Here is a 14131-nt window from a genome sequence, read left to right on the forward strand (position 1 = left end):
GAGGTAATTGGGGAGATTTTTTTTGGGGAGTGTAATGAGTTGACAGACTTTAAAAATTCTGTGCATATTATTGTGTCAGAAATACTGAGAAGGCAAATTGGTATAACTAAGGAAATTATTTTTTGAGCTAAGATACAGAATCAGAATTGCCTCGACATAGTAAGGGCTTCCTGACTAATTCTGGTGGCAGCCAAAAAAGCAATTCCTATAAAATGGAAATCAAAGTCTAAAGCAACCATACTACAAGTAGTGAATATAGTAACAGAGATAAAATAATTGGAAATGGGATCTTTAGAAAAGGGTAGGAACAAATTACATAGGAAAAAAGGGATTTGTGGGACCAATACATTCAGAATAATGTTTTGGAGGAGGAATGAGGTTTAAGGGAAGGCAGGAATTAAATGAGCTATGTAATATCCAACTGGCAATGACTGTTTAGAAAATTATACGTGATGCATAATATTTGCAACTGAAAATATGACAATTCAATTTGTTTTCATTTACATAAATGTATGATTGACTATGTCATAACTGATACTTCAATAAAAATGTTTCTGCAGCGTTCAAGATGCATACACTCAATCATTCTATCATAGTAAGACATGCTGACAAGCTTTTTAGCATCTTTGTATTGTGAGCAAACATGCACAAATGTTCCAGTTTGCAACCATTTGCTTCACTATTACTTAAATAAAGGTTGGTAAATGTAGATAAACCACTGAATTGAATGGATCAGCTCTAAATACTTCCATACCTTGCCATATATTTACCTCACAGTAGCTATTAAAATATCTGCTGCTGCTACCTGGCAGCTTCCTAAACCTTACTTTCCTTGTAAAACATAAACAGTACATATGACTATTTATCAGTATATAAAGTAGGTTTGGCCTTGTGGTTGTTTTGAATATTAATACACATTTTGACTCTATTTCCACGTCTACCACTCTCTCTCGCACTCTCTGTCACTCATTCTTTCCCTCTATGGCTTTAGTGCAACTAGCACTTAGATCTGCAAGTACACATCTTGCACAGGCTACTTTCTTATATCTCAAGCATACTTACTAATAATGAATAAGCATTCACTAAAATTACAGTAAATAACTGTCACATTTTAGCCATGCATACAAAGATTTCTGTTTTGTATTCATCCTATTTCTGCAATCTGAATTTTTCAGTTATTTCCAAAGGCTTACATAAGAAATGTTTTTTAATCTTCATAGATTCTAGAATTTTTTTTAATCACTTTTATTGACCATAATACATTAAATGACTAAAGAGAACATATTTAAAGCTTCAACACAAATTTCAACAATTAAAACCATAATATTTTCCTACATCAAAATTACATTTACAGTTCTGATCAAGGAATCATCAAATATTATCCTATTATCCCAGTCTTCCTTAACTGGTGCTATTATATCATGCAGCAATTGCATTCTAAATGCCTCCTCTTTAGGACAGTTACCCCTGAATTAAGAGACTAACTTGCATACTTGGTTATTTATCACAACTGCTTCTTATCCTTATAACTGCCAGAATAACTGGGTATATCTTATTAAAACATTAGTTTTTATATCATCCTCTTTCACATTCTATCCATTTATTCCCTTCCAATGTAATCCTGGTAAAGATCTTCTCATATTTCTAAAATATGTTAGACACCTCTTCTTTTTCCATTAAATCCCCATTATTGTGATGCTCACTTTTAATAGATGCCACCATTTAACATCCCCATAACCCTCTATAATCATCCAGACAAACTTATCCAACATATTGCCCATAGGCAATATAATTCTGTAAACTCTTGAGCATCTCCCTATCATACTCCAAACTTCTGGATTTACTACTTCATAAGTCAATTTTAAAATGTCTGTTTCAATGCATACATAATTATTTTGATGCCTTCTTTTTCATTGTTCTTTTAACAAATTATATATGTCATTGGCATTACCCATTTCACACACAGGCAGGGTCTTCAGTATTACCACATATATCATTTTGTATTATCATCATATTACGTCCCTGCTACTGTCATCTATACTGCTTAGGCTACCCATCAGAAACCTAACCAGTAAGCCTAGCTTGTATCGATTCACTTCAATTAATAATTAGAAAGCCCATCAATATGAAATATTACTTGTTCTGAATCATCCTTCTGTGTTAAGCTGACAATGGGGTACGAACACAGCTGGCTTCACAAATCATGTTCTACTACTATAACAACATTTTGCCCCTCAAAATTATTCACTCTTCTTATACCCTTTTTAAGGCCAGCAGGTCCCAAGTATCTACTTTCTTCTTCTGTCTCCCTAATAAATAATTTCAATAATAATTTGGAAGATTTAGTTTTTTATTATTTTACCAGTCAATTCCATTCACCTTATTATCCCAAACAGTAACACTGCTGTCATAAAATGTGTCCATTTTACCTCCATACTAGCATCCTTAATTTATCAAAGATCATATATCCCTTTATAAGTGACACTGTTGCTCATGACTGCTTGTTTCTTCTTGAATTTAAAATATATCCTCTTTAAGCATTCACTATTTACTTAGCAGTACTGTATTAAAATGTACATTTATATTAATTTCACACAGTATTCCCTATTAATTACTTTGCAACAATAGGGAACTATACAGTTTCCTCATTCCTTGTAGGAGTTTTCCCATTGTATTAATATCTCAGTGCTGGGACCACTGCTTGTGGCATACTTGTTAAATGTCACCTTATACAGGCTTTACATAATGCATATAAAATTTATTTTATTTATTTTTATTTTACATTTGTTAACCGGGAAAGTCCGGCTGGATACAGGTCCATTTTCAGAGGAGGAGGCCCAGGGAGAAAAGCTCAAAATGTACAAAAACAAGTGTAAATACAGGGAAATTATTACAGTGAGTTATCACAAAACTGAGATTTGTTTAACGATATGTACACACAGGTACATGTTTTTCTCACATACACACAGCAAAGGTTGGAAGCAAGTAGCTGAGAAAGAAATAGTTAAAGAGTTCATCTGAAAAAGGAAAACACATATATTAAGGTGGTTATCATACATGGTGTAGTGTTAACTTTAAATCATTCCAGTAGGTGAGTGATACACAGAATTTTAAATAGTTAAAGAGTCAGAGTTTTATTCTTGTAATGAGGTTCTCATTTGTGAATTATGTTAGAGTGGGGGTTAGTCAGGGTTTGTACAGGGACAAAGCCACTGCATTTTTAGGTATTTCCTAAGGGATTTTTTGAATTAGGATAAGGAGAGGTCAGTGGTGAGTTCAGCAGGAAGTAGGTTCCAGTTTTTACCAGCAGAGTTGGAGAATAGTGATTCACCAGCTGAATTTTTTGGAAGAGAGAAGGGATTTTAGGTTACTGTAGGGGGTAATAATATTTTTCAGTATGGGTGTACTATCTGGTTGGTAGAGGATTTTGTGAACAACTATTAGTTGGTTATATTGCAATTGATAGGGTAGTTCAAGCCAGTCTAACGATTGAAGGTTAAGGCAGTGATGGGTTCTATAAGCTGATCCTGTGGCAAATTTGGCAAAATACTGAAATCATGGTTTGAAAACAGCTTAGTATATATATATATATATATATATATATATATATATATATATATATATGTGTGTGTGTGTGTGTGTGTGTGTGTGTGTGTATATATATATATATATATATATATATATATATATATATAATTTATACCAAAACAGAGGTGCAACAGTCATAGTATCGTAACAGCTTACAACTCTCCTGACCATAATATGTAAAGTCTCCATGATCTGGCTTAAATTTGCTGTTATTTGTAAATCCTTAATTTAATCATGATCATTTTTCATTCTGTAAGTAACGATATTACTCATGCCTGATTATTTCATGATAAATGTTAAATATCGCCTTGTTAAACATGGGACATTTACTCATAACACTACTGTATTAATAATACAAACATACATTAATCTCCACAAGTCAAATGACCAACAGCAATACAGTAATATAGTTACATGTTTCTATGTACTACTAACCTCATCGTAATTAGTATCACTTTGTGGGAACTTCTACGTGTTGCATACTTGTTAAGTGAAACAATACAGGTTTTATATAATACACACAAAGGGAAATATAGAGGTAATGGATCTAAAATGTCTAACATGTATCATCAAACTCACAGCAGCAAATATTGTAATATGATACTTTGAAAGCGCTGGTGATAAACTATAAATTCTCTATAAACTGGCTTAAATTTCCTATTATTTGTAAGTTATATCAAATACTAACAGTTCTGCATTGATTTATCATTCATCTAAAGCTGTAACCCACAATTCAACAGAACATAAATATGGCACTATTTCTGCACCATAAATGTTCATGGTTAAATCAGTAGCTTACTTTAAGCAATTCTTCAATGATACTTCACACCTTCTGATTATGAGGGCCAATTTGCTCTATTAAATAGTTCTAATGAAAACAAATAGGCTGCCACAATATATGTCTTCTTAACATTTAATAATTTTATGTAGTTGCCCTTCAAACTAATGTACATGCCTATTAAATATGCCAGTCGTTAATTTGAGCAATTGTAGTAAACAACCCAGTTCTTAATTCCTACAAACTTTCACTTTAGCATTAAGTGAAAGCATGTCCTTTTTGGAATACTCAGACCTGTATGCATAAAAGTTAGTTGGCTGATATATCTTGTACTGTCTCTGACCAGATGACCTGCTCCAAAGCCTTTTCCCTCTTGCATTCAACTCCTACTGCCCTTTCCATTCCTCCTTCACTTCCCCGTGAAATGAAACTGTGCGCATATTCATGTTTCTTGTGTATCCAGGCTCCATTACTTCCTATGGTGATTACAGGGGCAAACTTCTTAGCTTAGCATTAGCTTCTTTGACTTTAAAAAAGGCCAAGATACCCTCTGGGGGGAAAAAAAAACTTTCAACACAGCTGGAAAAGGCAACCTAAATTTTAAACTACTTCTCTTACACTATGGCAAAAAAAGTACAACTCAGCTGGAAAAGACAACTTGTATTTTAACCTGCTTTTCTTACAATCTCCAATTGTACCTGTAAACTGCAGTCTCTGCTGAAAATTAATTTCTGAAAATATCATAATCCACATGCATCAATTTACCTGCCACTATAGTTCACAGTTTATAGGTACATACTACACTAGTTGCCATACTGGGCCATTTTAAATCTGGCCAGTTCCCGTTAAAGGTAAGAATCAAACCACATACCTTGTGTCTGTGAGGTAAACAACCCTTTCTTCCTAGTAGCCATTGTAGCCCACATTATTTGGTCCTTTTTCACATATAGACATAAACTGTACCAAAAAAAATCATCTTTCAGTGATGATTACTTAAACCCTATCCCTAGCATCAGTTTGTTTTTTATAAATTCATTGAAATCTGGGTTCTCTTCCTAATTCATTCTCTTTCGCTTATTCTCCATTGCAGCCAATTTTGGTGAGCATATTCCATTTGAGCACCTAGAATTATCCATCTTATCTGCACTTTCCCAATCTGCTGTCGAATGAGTGGCATGGTGCCACTGATCTCCTAAATACTCAGTATTGTCAACTTCAAACAGTTCAAATCTAATAAATCCCTGCAAGAGATCAGGCCAAATATATGCCACAATCCAAACTTCACCTCTTATGAACTTTTCATTTTCTCCTTAATGCTGAACTGAATATTCCGTTTACCATTGCTGGGACACTGGTTTGAAGGCCAACCATATTCTCAGTTACTATATGCACACATTTCTTAAATCAGTTCCCACTTTTCAGCCATCATCACCACTTTCACTATTTCAGTCACTGTTACTCTTACTGGATTTTAGTTGCCCAAAATATTATTTCAGTTGACATCATGTCATATACTGAAGTTGAGAGGAAATAATGAGCCGATACGGGATAGATGTTTGATGGTAACAGAGATTTGGGGAAAAATGCTTAAAAATGTCTTATAAATTTTCTGTATATAATTACAACTGTATGACATCACTTAGCACCTAATAGCTGTTACTGTTACTGTACAGTCTTCATGTCTACAGTCAGCCGCTTTCAGAGGAAGTAGACTTGTGTTATGATACCCCACTAATGAAGTCAGATGACATGTACCTGTTGGATCACTGGTTAAAAAATATCATGTGACATTTAGTTATACCCCATGTCTTGCATGTGATATAGAATATTAAGTTCTGCTAGAAAAAAGTAGAATCACTGAGAAATAGCATTTTATCCTCAATCTCTGATACTTTTCCATTAATTTGCTAAATGCCATCTTATTTTAAGAATGATTTAATGGACATAATATAGGCATTATGGTACACTATGAGAGATGTAGTTATGGGATACACAGTACAAAAGAAAATATCAGCCATGAACAGCAAACTATGTTCTGGCACAATTTTCCGGCCATGTGCACATTCATTAATTAGTTGTACTGATTCAGGAAAGCAATGCTTCAGAAATCCCAGCTGTAACATTTTCAGAAAAAGAACTTACCTGCAAGAAAACGATCATCAAAAAGTAGAAGTTGGCAAGTCGGTGAAATTGTTCGTAGAGGTTAAGTGGCAGAAAGGTAAGAAAATTGTATTTGGATGTCGTAATGGCATTGCCCTAAGTTAGAAACAAAGTATGTTTAGTTAGTTTTCCTCAGTTGTGTAGATATTATGTTTTTTTTTCCTCAAAGAATATGGTAGCACAGATAGTAATAAGGTAAGCAATAATTCAATCACACAATGAAAAAGAAAGAGTCTGAAAATCCAATGTCCAGAAAGGACATGTAGTGAATATAAAAAAAAAAACAGAAACAGGAGAATAGTAGCAAATTTATGTTGACTGCTTATGTCACTGGCAACTTAGGACCTGGGCTAGGTACAGGTATCTTCTTATAGGTTAGTACTAGGCTAACTGCCCTTATGGGTCATTTAAGCCTAGCCAATTAACCCATGTGAGAATCAAACCCTGGACCTTATGTCTGTAAGGTAGACAACTTAACCATTATGCCATAGCCCATTTTAACTTTGGAAGCCCTAGTCACTGGTGTTATGTATGAGGATTTATGAGTAAATCATTGTGCTCACATGCTTGAGATGGACAGGCAAATTCCCACAGACAGCCCATATCGAAACTAAACGTAAAGGGTGCTAACCAAATGAGCTGTGCTTTCTACTGAGATTAAGTAAAACATCTGAAATATGACAAGTTATGACAAATGAAGTCCAGTTTATATAATTAGACACAAATGTACTCTTTACAGCATTGTAAACAAAAGGGAGCTGTGAAAACTTCATTATTTTTTTCTTTGCAAAAATCGGCTCAGAATTCGTAACCCAGAGCAAACCTCGGATCAGTGCTTAAAACCCATATTACCAGCCTTATTTGTAATTCATTACATACACTTCCTGATCAGCATTTTAGCCATTGACTTTCTTTTACTTGTATTTTCTACCAAGCAGAAGCATGTAATGTTGTTCGGTGAAGAAAAGGATACCCAGAGAAAGCTGGCACAAAGGGGTACTTCTGGTTAGAGTTAGGAAATGTACCATTCATGTGATTATGCTACCAGATCACTTTTTGTTTCATTTTTGTAACATTTAAGAGAATATAATGCCAGATTTTTTATAGGGAATTAATGCATCATCTTCTAATACTACAACTGAAATTCTTTTTATCACAATTCTTTACTCTAGTCCCTGATCTCTGAACCACTGTTTTGCATCTTATAATTTATGAGTATAACCATGATGTGACACTGGACCTTCAAAATGTTATTATTTTTTGTTTTGTTTACTATAATACCATTGGAAAGCATTAGCAGGACTGAAATCCTCACAGAAATCTGAGAATGGTAAAAGAAATGTCAAACATCCAGCCAGCATTTGTTTCTGTCAATAACTTCATATAGCAACAGTCCAAAGGGCAAAATGATACAAAGGTTTGTAAATCAAAACTACCAAGACTTAGCTGAAAGAGAGAGATGTATCTCATGTACATATGCCCCAATTCACCCCATTTCCAGTGTGCAGCTAATTTTTGTATAGTTTTATCTGTAATGGAAGAGTGAAACTGGGTAGAAGCGCAGTTCATTTTTCCATAAAACATTTGAGCTAGAGTAGTCTTTATTCAAAGTTGTTCAAGTTGGCATACAATTATACAAAATATGTTTTCATTAGTCAATCAGTAACACCAAATTGTGAAAGCTTAAAGTGCTAAATAACTGCCATTTTGCCAGAAGTTTCAGAGATTTGCTGCTCAGAAATGTTTCATTTTCTCCATATGCATATTAAGTTGAATAATTCCATTTTTACCACCAGAATAACTTTGGCCCAGCCTTTTCATACCAATATTTACTTTCACTGGGTTTGCACTCCTGGGGCATTCTGGTTTACCCACTCACACTAAAATGTCTCCACTCATGTTTTGCTCTTGTGGCTGAAACACTTTAGCAACAGGTACACCTTAAAGACCACAGCATCCCGCAGGGATTATTGCTTCACTATATTTTGTTAACCTGCATGGTAAATCATACCCCCATTTCTTATTAAAAAAATACCAAGCTGCAATGTTGATAACAATGTAAGAGCACTCTGAAATGGAAAATACAAATGTAGGTTTAAAACTTTTTAAAAACAGTACAGCTATCCAAAGTCTATATTCTTACTGTGTAAGCTAAAGCTTATAAACAAATGCTATTGACTGTCAGGAACTGCATAAATATTACAACATTTAAGATGTCTCTAAAACCCTTCCTAACTAATGTAAGGCTTTGTTCTTGTAGTACTCCTGACTAACACCTTCTTTTTCTCCCCTATCACCTCTTCTTTATTTCCCTCTACTCTTCGTCCCTTGACTCAGGCCCCCACTTGCCTCTGCAGACACCAACCCCTTCATCTCACTTTTTTCTCTTCCTTCCTCCACTGATTTATCCATATTAATCCGATAATCCTATCTCCCTTACCAACTCACAAATCCACCTGAACCCACTTAACTAGCACACTCTTCCTCCTCATCTCCCCACCATACTTCGCAACTGTCCAGATTTTTGCCTTATATCTCTGGTCTGCTCCTTACAAAAGTTGTGGTTTTCTGGCAAGTCACTGAGGACTGAAGTCACTAAATAATGACATACATTTGTGTTTCAGACTTCATAGCCTTAAGAAAAATGTATGCCAACACAAATCCTATTACTCTAGCAACGTTTTAAGTTTATAAGAACAATATTTAAAATCTGTCCCTATTTTTGGGCCTACCCCCATTATTTTAGGCTTTGTTCAGATTTCTTGCACTAAGAGCTTGAGAGGTATGCTCCCCAACACTATTATTTTTCTAACAACCTAGCACTTTCTGATATACAATCTTCTATTACTTATTCTAACTATGTTCTGCTACTTAATGCAACTTACTTTAAACTCTTATCCTTTTTTTCAGTGACTTTTATTAAAGAGTATATGCATCATTACAATTATTCTACTGTCTTAAACTACTTATGTTTTAACTACTATATTGTTTAACTATATCTATTCTAATGTTTCCAACTGCCTTGTATAATAAATACTGTATTTTTTTATTTAAAACTGTCTACAAGTTTTCCATTAGTGGAGCTTTTCTCTCTGGGCCTCCGCTGAAAACAAGGTTTTGCCCAGTTGGACTTCCCCGGTCAACAAATGTCAACAAATAAATAAAATAAAATCTATTTTCACTGATAACTGAAATGCACAACAGTGACTAAAATAGACCTTTCTGTAAATTATGCAATCTTTTTTTGCACTGATAACCAAATTATTGCTAATATTTTCCAAAATTATAGAAAGGCATTTCCTGAGGCTGCTACATATTAACCACATTTCTACTGAAACAAAAATAAATTGATGATCTTAAAACTGGAAAATTTGTAATTTCAGTATAAAAATGTATGGGAACAGCAGTCCCAGTACAGACTACATTTAAACCCTGCAGTTAAACAAAATAAAAATGAATGGTCATTTCCCTTTTACCATTTGAGAGCAGTTGATAAGGAAATCACCAAAGTTAGTTCTGTGACACTTGACAGGCTTTTCTTAGAAAGCTGTTTATTAGCACAAATCTACAAACAAGGAATACATAAAGAATCCCTCAGTGTATGGCAAAGGGCTGTGCTTAGCATTACTGGCACTGTCTGCTTAGCAATGACAGTGCAGCATGAATATATTTTAATGAAAATTCCACTCCGTAGTACAGCCTATGCAAGACCCGTTGTGCAAATTTGCTCTGTTAAATCACAGCACTGCAATGCCAAGCTATAGATAGAAAAGTTTAGCACTGTAAACAAGCTTCATAAACATATGTCAGCATGCTTGTAATGTGCATATTGTTAACCCACTATGCTGTCATGCATCTCACACATTAATACACAATCTAATCTGGCTATATACAGTTGCAGATCCAAATGAAAGAGTGGTGGCTCAAGATACTGGGGACGCACCAAGGGGCACAACTCTCTCCCGTGCTGTAAACTGTTTTACCAACAATATCAACTTCTTTATTGCAGAACAGTGTTTGTTCTCCTGCACGTGTCACAGGTCTGTATTATGTGCCATAAGATTATGGCATGCAGCTATGGCCCCAGTACTGTGCAGCCCCTGTTGGTTATAAATCAGGAATAGTATTCTGCTCCATACCTCTCAAGTGTACAGATTTTTTCAGAATGTCCAGATTTTTCCCTCGTATTTTTGGTCTGTTTTTCATAAAACTGTAGTTTTCTGGCAAATTAGTGGCAAATAATTAAATACTGAAATTAGAAAATAATGGCGGACATTTGAGTTACAGACTTCATACCCTTCAGAAAATTCATGCAAGTTCGAAACCTGTTATTCTATGAGCTTTCTAAGTTTGTAAGAGCAATATTTAAAAGGTGTCCCTATTTGTGGGCCTTTGTCCCACTTTTATTTATGGCTTTGTCCAGATTTCTTGCTCTGAGAGGTTGAGAGGTATGTTCTGCTCTTCTTGTGTGCTTTATAAAATGTAATAAGACAAGTTTTTACTGTTATAACACAATGTAGGCAAGGAGGGCCATTACTATGGCCAAAGAAAGGTCAAGTTACACCCTGGTTGAGTGGTGCTGTAGTGCGAGTCCTTGGACAGGTTATTACTTATTTTGTTATTAAGGTCAGGTCTGCACTAAAAGATGACAATGCTGACCAGTAAACAGCAGCAGGACAAGAAACAGCTTTGAATTGAATTCTGCTCTTGGCTGCTGTCTGTAAAGTACAGAAAGCACTTTGGTTTCATCTGCTTCCCTTACACAGGGAATACTTAAGGACATTAACTACTTCAACATTGCTTTACCAGCTTTCAAAGCCATTACAATACATTGTAGTTTTTAACTAATTAAAGTTTGACCTCTCAAGGTGAATTTCTTGACATCCATGTGTCAAACACTTAATAAGTGAGTTACGAATGGTGACCCGATCATAGTCTTAAACATTTTGGGAATTTTCCGTCCTGCCTAGATGTCCTGGGTCCTCATTTTTCTGACTCTGTGGTCCTCACTAATATCAGGGGTCTTTTCATCAAACTTAAACAAGGTTTTGATTATTTCTGTTCTTAAGTAGCCATCTTTGGGCCTTTGTAAACTGGAGAGATACTTCTCCATGTCTAATCTGTTACTTATTGGTAAGGAGGTTTTGGTGTGACTTAAATGCTATTTCATCTTTCCTGGCCTTCTAGAGCCACTGGAGAGCATCTGTATTTTGTTTACTGTTTTGTAATTATTAGGTTGTGTACACTGTTTTTAGATGTCCCTCCACTATGCCTGTCAACCACTGAACTTCCTCCATTTGGGCCCTACCCATTCATTCCCTAGTATTAGGGAATTAAACCACTAGGCAAAAATCACAGCGTAACTACATGTACCAAAAAAGAAAAGCAAGAATATAAGGAAAAGGATCAGAATAGAAGGAAATATAACTGGAAAAAACATAAATATAGTGGCAGGTATAGGCATCTCCTGGAATAACCTCATGTTGACTAAGATTTGATGAAGGAATGGTTAAGGAGATGTGAATTGAAACCAAAAGATGTAAGGTTAATAATACTGACCCAGAAAAGAAGACCTGTAGGAGAAATAAATAAATAAAGATTCTGTAAAAAGACTGGAAACAATGGCACATCTTGTTGCCGAGTGTGATACACTCATGGTAGAGGGCCTGTATATTGAAAGGCACAATCATGTGGCAAGACTGATACCCACTCAGACAAATCCTGAGTTAAAACAATGAGGCAGTCTAATAAATATGGAATATTTGATTTTTAGGAAAATTTTCATCATTAAATCTCATGGAATCTCACAAAACGCTGAATAAAACCTAAGCAATCTGACAGTAATACAAATTCATACAAGAATGTTTTTTTAATCCTACCTACTGCTAACTTCAAGCTTTCCTTACCAGTTTCCTATGATCCCATTCTCATAGTTCTAGGCAGGCTTCCCGGTCTCTCCATGCCAGGAGGATTCCCCTCCCCCCGGGAGAGCTCCTACATATGGAATGTATTTCATCCTTAACTAGATTCTAAGTTCAGTACCTGTCAGTTCTGCACAGCAGGACAGGCCAGGCTAGAAGCTATCATACTGCACTCTGTCTCCTATGTCCTGCAGACTGACAAGAGAATCAAGATGGGCAGGCAATGACGTGTGGCTTTGAGTGCATGTGCCCACCTTGGACCAATAAGGTGGTCACACCTTTTCTGTCCTACTACATCCTCATACCCACCAACCTTGCTATTATCATGTCTGCACTCTACAAGAGAGATGTTGAACATTCACCAACCCTCCCACCCAGTACAGGCATGCCACCGTCCCTGTCTCACCATCAAGCACCCCAGCCACTAATCAAACGTGGGTCACCTCGGTCAGAGCCAGAGCTTTATCTGTCTAAACTACTGGTGAAGTTCTACAATATTTGTTTTATGGAAAGGGAACTCCTAAACATGGCAGCATTGTTAAACAAAATCAAAACATGAGAAGAAAGGGTGATCAGCATTTCCAGCATAAACTCTGAAGTAAGTTTTGCTATACAGTTAAATTAAAGAAAGAAATACAATGTCTGCAATAGATACATTAGTATTACATATAAATCCAAAAATGGTTAATGTTATAACACCCCATTCTTCTTTCAGTTGATTCAGCCTCTCTTGAAATTTACACCTTTTAATGATCCATGTGGTTTAAGTAGCCTTTGTAAATGTTGCCCTTTTAATGATCCATGTGTTTTAAGTAGCCTTTGTAAATGTTGCCCTTTTAATGATCCATGAGGTTTAAGTAGCCTTTGTAAATGTTGCTTGAGTATAGTCAAGCTTCTTTCCATTGTTTAGCAATATTGAGTTTAATAACATATGATGTAACAATTGTATTAATTTCCTGTCCTTTAGTTTAACACAACTGTTTCTACATTTTCCATTATACAAATGAGCCAAAATAATTGTTTTCTTTGATATATTTCAGCTCATTTCCTACATCATAATCCACATATATATAGATTTTTTTAATTTCAAAGTATGTATATTAAATCTATTTATCTCCACATCTCCAACAAGCTGAATCCCATTTCCTTACATAGTCTATTTGGTATTGAAAATCCATTTCATCTGTATAATCTCATCTGTTGATCCCAAATGTTTGTCTATTTATAGTCCATGTTGCTTCTCATTTTTCTTCTGTCAATTTTAAATTCTCATTTATTTCCCATTTTCATATTTTTTGTTTCTTAGCGTCTCTGTCAGGTTCCCAAATTAATGTTCCTCATCACGTTCTCATTTTTCTCCAGTTGTCTCATGGTAGAGTATTATGTTTACCTTTAATCTTACTATCATTTTATTTCTCCCGGTTTAATTGCTGCTAATTCCCAGTTATGTAACAGCCTTTATTTTCATTAATTTTTCTTTCATTGAGCTATACTAAAGGTGATTATATAAACTGTGTAGTGTCCATACACCTTCTTGTATTAAGGCATGTCAACTGGTATGTTCTATTCATGAAACATGCATTCCTTCTTTAAATATTGCATTTATTTTTGAATATTTTCTGTTCCATTATGAGCCAAGGTATTGGTAAATGCTTACCCACATAGATATATTGTAGAAGTTGCT

The 14131-nt window shown here is 35.1% G+C and overlaps 1 protein-coding gene across 1 annotated transcript in view; it reads right to left on the reverse strand.

Moving 5' to 3' along the window:
- Positions 1 to 14131, reverse strand: part of LOC122787323 (phospholipid-transporting ATPase IC-like) — a 446410-nt gene that overhangs the window by 423136 nt on the left and 9143 nt on the right. Inside the window, exon 3 of the mRNA XM_044053968.1 lies at positions 6509 to 6622. Coding sequence (XP_043909903.1) covers positions 6509 to 6622 — 114 coding nt within the window. The remainder of the gene's footprint in view (positions 1 to 6508; positions 6623 to 14131) is intronic.

This window comes from Protopterus annectens, chromosome 13.part0 (genome assembly GCF_019279795.1).
Source record: "Protopterus annectens isolate FY-2018-M chromosome 13.part0, PAN1.0, whole genome shotgun sequence".
NCBI classification, from domain to species: domain Eukaryota; kingdom Metazoa; phylum Chordata; order Ceratodontiformes; family Protopteridae; genus Protopterus; species Protopterus annectens.